Raw genomic sequence first — 5,232 nt, forward strand, 5'->3', positions numbered from 1 at the left:
TCTATCAGTTTTAATGATGTATTTTGTTGATTGTTGAGATGTCCTAGTACCATTAGGAAGACTGATTGTGTACCCATTATTTTGATAGTAGATGATTTTGCTGGACTAGGTCCCGTGAATTTTTTGTCTCTCTTTTACGGGTTTTTCCACAATAAAATTCTGGTGTTTGATTATTTAATTTCTGCTATTATATTTGCTAATTGAAGTACCTTTGGTATTACTTATTTAATCGCACAGATTGTAAAAAAAAAAAATTTTTGTACTTCTATTGTTAGATAGGTTCTTATTGAATTTCAGATTTTCTAACAATTAGTAACGTTATTAACCTTCACGTCATTTATTCCGTTAATTATTAGTGCTAAATTTAATGATAGAACCACATTAAAATTATTTGAAATTTTTCGGGATAGAATTAGGATATTTGAAATGTTAGGATCAAATTAAGAGTTGAAAGTTAAAGATTAAAATAATACTTTATTTTTGTATTTATTTAAAAATTAATAAAATTTGAAGATAAAAAATGGTAAGGTATTTGAATAAAATAAAAATAAAGAAATTTGATGTGATACTCTTTTTTATTAAAGGAGCAATTGAATAGTTAATGCTATAAGTCTACTGAGTCAATTCATTCACTTCCCAGCACGTTCCAACTAGACATTTCGTGTATAGATAAATTTGTGATATACTCATATACACACATTTATTTTGAAGTTACCATGTATTTATTTAGGAATTGGATATTCTAATGTTTATCCAAGACAAGAATATGCAATACTATTCACTCAAAAAGAAAGAATATGCGGCTCTCGAGAAGAGTGTGAGTGACGAAACCATAACATATTAATTGGCCCCTAAGATATTATGGAAATAAATAAGAACGAAAAAGTAAAAATAAAAATAAAAGGGGTCACGATCATGTATATTACTTGCCACTTGTATGTGTTTACTTAAAGCCATTATCTTGGAGTTGATCTAGTTGGTTAAGTTAAGTACTTGACTCTTCAATCACTATTTATTTATTTATTTATTTTTAGGGTTCTGCTAATGTGTAGAAAGTCATTTGATTCTACACATATAGAATATACGTGTGATTATGTAGCCAATGTTCAGCATTTGGTCGTCATTCATTTTGACAGTTGTTCATCAAAAGTTGTAGCTTATTAAGCACAAAGTCCGTAACTTAGGAGTAACTACTTCACAGTGAGTAGTGTAGATTAGTATGATTTGGGGGTAATTTATCATAATAAATAGAGTTTTAATATTATCAAAATACACATTTTACAAAATAGATACCGAAATATTTTTTTTTATAAATTATGTAAACTGTGACAGGAGACCCACGATTTATAAATGTACGTAAACTGCTATAGGGGTGTCGCAGTTTACGTTCAAGGCAAAACTAACATAATTCGCGATAGGGGTATCGCGGTTTATGTGTGAATGAGCAGTGAGCATAAACTGGTACAGGAGTCCAGCGGTTTATACTTTAGTATAAATACGTTTCAGGGTATTGCGGATTCTTCATTTGTGGTTGTTTTCAGGTTTTTAGAGAGAGAATGAGAGGTTTTGTAGAGAGAGGAAGAGAGAAAAGTGTGGATTGTTTGAGCTTGTTGGGGGCAAGACTATGGCGCACGAACGCAGTCTTTACAGGCTCAACGGCGTTGCGCACGTTGCTGCAGCATAAACGAAGAGGTTAGTTTGGTTATTTTCAGTTAATGTATTTTGTATAATATTTTTCCAAGGCTTGTGATTTAGGTATTTAAATTTAGATTTAAATTTTAAAATTATAAGATTTAGTATTTAATTAATTTGAATTAAAATCTTGAATCATTTCTACAAATTTTATTGAATTTTGTCAGCAGAGGAGCTTCTTAAAGATCCGTTCCTGCAAGTTGAGAATGGTCCTAGGCTAGGTCGTAGCAGGTCTCGCCTATCCATGGACATAGATAATGAGGGCAGACAGAATTATGCAAGCAGTGATGCCGGAAGCAACAAAGGCGGTGTGCATAGTCCTGTTTTCGAAGTTAAGAGGACAAATAAGAACAACGAGTTTAGGTTGACAGGAGCCAAAAATGATGATAACTCGATATCATTGACCTTGCGAATTGCTGATACTAATGGTGAGTATCACCCTCTTTTCCTTGGCTCTCTTATTTACCTGTCTACCATGTACTTCTCTAGTTCTCTCCAATCCAGAGGAATACTTTAATCTAACTACAAATAGTAAATAATTGTAAATTAATGCTAAGAAGTCTCTTGTTGTGTTACATCCAGGTGGAGTAAGGAATATACATTTTCTCTTCTACTTTGATACAGATACTGCTCTCGCGGTGGCATCAAAGATGGTCGAACATTTGGAGCTTGCAGATCATGATGTAGCCTTCATAATTGACCTTATCGATTACTTGGTATTTAAGCTTCTACCTTGGTGGAAGCCTTCATCTACTCGTTGCTCACTTGGCGAATCAATTTAATACAGTAGGTCAACAAATATAGATGGCCAAACAATGGCAGGTCTATGGAGTTCTGTCCCAAACGATGTTCCCTCCGAGCCGGTTGTTGGTCGAGATGACTTCTCCGAACACAATACATTGAGAGAAGGTTCTATGATTAGAAAATAGGAATTGTTTGTTACCTATTTAAACTTTAATATTATATTTTTTGTTTTAGATTACTTTAAATTAAATATGTCAGTCGTATTAGATACTTTTATTAACTTTAATTTAAAATTATAAGTTTAGTTTCTGTTTCCTTTTATAGTAAAAGGACTAAACTTGTTAGTGTTGGAATTTTTATTTGTTTGGTTTCTTCTGTCACATGCTACAGCCGACTAGGTGTATTTATAGTGTTTGGAGGCAGCAGAACATGCCTCTGCATGACAGGATCATACCCTATCTAGAGAGGGCTGGTTTGTACCACCCGACAAGGCTTAACGCGAGGTGGTTCTAGTTGGACGAGCCCTTAGTTAGCGCTTTCATTGAGAGGTGGCGTCCTGAAATGCATACCTTTCATATGCCTTTCAGAGAGTGCACCATCACGCTACAGGATGTAGTATACCAGCTGGGGCTGCCCGTGGATGGTTTACCTGTATTCGGGTGCCTTACTGATTTTGAGAAGCTGATGGATGAAGGCAAACCGGCGTGGGAGTGGTTTCAAGAGTTGTTTGCCGATCCTAGGGCGGAGGAGATCAGTCAGGATGTTGTTCAGAGAGGTTCGTTACAGGTGCCTTCTAGGGTTCCGATGCTGGATGTGCCTAATAACAGGTGCGTGGAGAGGCAACGACGCATTGGTACCCGGGCTACAAACCGGGAGTGGCGATGGCTGGATGAAAAGATTCAGGATGACACAGCTGGTGGCGATGGAGGAGGACATGCTTATCACCGTGTCCGGCATGGCCGTCCTCGACCTCGGGGTGGTGCATTAGGGGTTGCATCTGGTAGTCCTGGTGATAGACCCACTAAGCAGGCAAGGGCTGGATTCTAGGAGGTTCCTTTTACACATGTTTCGAGCTCCCAGATATACCATGAGATCGATAGACAGATGTATGATGACCTGGCGGGCCCGACGTTCACGATGGATATGGACCATCAGGTCGGCAGTTCACAGTTCTATTCCGACTTTACAGATCTCATTCGAGATGACGACCCTCTGCCCTTTCAGCACCAGACCCCACTGGATCAGATGCCGGAGTACCAGCCCCAGATAATGGACGTTGTGGAAGGGTACCGCCCACAAATGGAGGAGATTCAGTGGTACCAGCCGCAGATGTCAGACCCTCCGGGGTACCAGCCCTAGCCACACTTTCATGTAGACCTGAATGAGCCTGCTAGTAGCCCGTATGACAGTTGGTTTAGCATGGGAGGGACGCCTCCATCTACATATGGTGTGGGCATGCCTGTCGTTTCTCCAGCACAGCAGCATCAAAGGCCAGCCAGAGTGAGACGGGCCGCTTGATGTAGTACAAGGTCGCATCTCCTAGGCGCATTCGGGGATGACGCTCACGAGGAGGATGAGGACAGGTAGGAGCCGTAGCTGTTTATTTTATATTTTTATTGATGAAACCTATGTTTGTCGTGTACTTTTGTATTATGTGATGATACTTTTTAATCCCTTATTTATGTTTATTTATGTTTAGGCGTCATGTACTAGTGTGTACTTAGTTTATTTTTCATGGACTTATGTGTGTGTTATTTATGGTTGGGACAGTTGGTATGTCTTGTTTATGCACACTGCTCATTTACACATAAATCGCGACACTCCTATCGCGAATTATGTTAGTTTTGCTTTGAACGTAAACTGCGACACCCCTGTAGCGATTTTTATAGTGTATGAAAAAAATGCATTTTGGTATTCGTTTTGTAAGATGTGTGTTTTGGTAATATTAAAAGCCACTTTATTTATTATGGTAAATTGCTCATGGTTTGATGACTTTATTAATAGATAATAACCATACAATTAGTTTGACTTTATAAATAGAAAAAAAAGTTTAAATTAAAATTAAAAATAATAAAATCTTAAAAAAATCTAAAATAAAATTACAAATAGCACGAACATAGGAGACTCGAACCCGCAACCTTTTAATTGAGTATGGGGAGTCTGTACCATTTGAGCTATTATTCATTGGTTTTGTAGGTCTTTGTTAGCGATAAATAGAATAATGAAATTTATTTAAAATTTTATAATTTTTCTAAAAGGCTTTTTGTATTTTTATGCATATATAAATGTTCGTTTTTAATGGTAGTTACTAGTAAATTTAAGTATTTAACAAATTTTATTAGGCATAAATTAAAAAAATATGTGGGGCCTACTGATTGCAGAACTCTAATTGTATGGATCTCATATGGACGCTGCTGTTCTATTATGTATTGGTTTACTATTTTTTGGTATGACACTACCTATATCATTGATCGACACGTAGTTTTTATGTGTTAAAAGAATCTCCCTTCTACATAGTAGCAGAACCCTTATTTTTATGAAGATATTTACAGTCACTTGTAAACATGCACTTTAAAGTTTAAAGGGGAAAAATAGTAACATTTTAAAGTAGTTTCAAAACAATTTTGATGAGTAACTATTTTAGTACTCGAGAGTGAACTTTATTTGACAAATTAATTTTTCTATCATTTTAAAAGGAGAGTTATTATTTGTACGAGATACTAAATTGGTATTCGAAAGATTTTGACACTGATAAAATAGTACCTAATTTTTGTTATTGACAAAATAATCTTTAAA

General features: G+C 36.2%; 1 protein-coding gene across 1 annotated transcript; it reads left to right on the forward strand.

The window, feature by feature from the left end:
• Positions 1,853–2,489, forward strand: LOC110268656 (probable serine/threonine-protein kinase WNK4). Its single transcript, XM_021115244.1, has 2 exons — positions 1,853–2,120; positions 2,275–2,489. Exons 1-2 carry the CDS (start codon positions 1,937–1,939, stop codon positions 2,472–2,474), a joined length of 384 nt encoding a protein of 127 aa, XP_020970903.1. The 5' UTR covers positions 1,853–1,936; the 3' UTR covers positions 2,475–2,489.

The sequence above is a fragment of the Arachis ipaensis genome, chromosome B02 (assembly GCF_000816755.2).
Source record: "Arachis ipaensis cultivar K30076 chromosome B02, Araip1.1, whole genome shotgun sequence".
Taxonomy (NCBI): Eukaryota; Viridiplantae; Streptophyta; class Magnoliopsida; order Fabales; family Fabaceae; genus Arachis; species Arachis ipaensis.

Bases quoted from the DNA above. Each gene is read 5' to 3' on its own strand.
- LOC110268656 (XM_021115244.1), top strand. From the start codon at position 1,937: ATGGACATAGATAATGAGGGCAGACAGAATTATGCAAGCAGTGATGCC. The intron at 2,121-2,274 runs GTGAGTATCACC...TGTTACATCCAG, and splicing joins GCGAATTGCTGATACTAATG to GTGGAGTAAGGAATATACAT.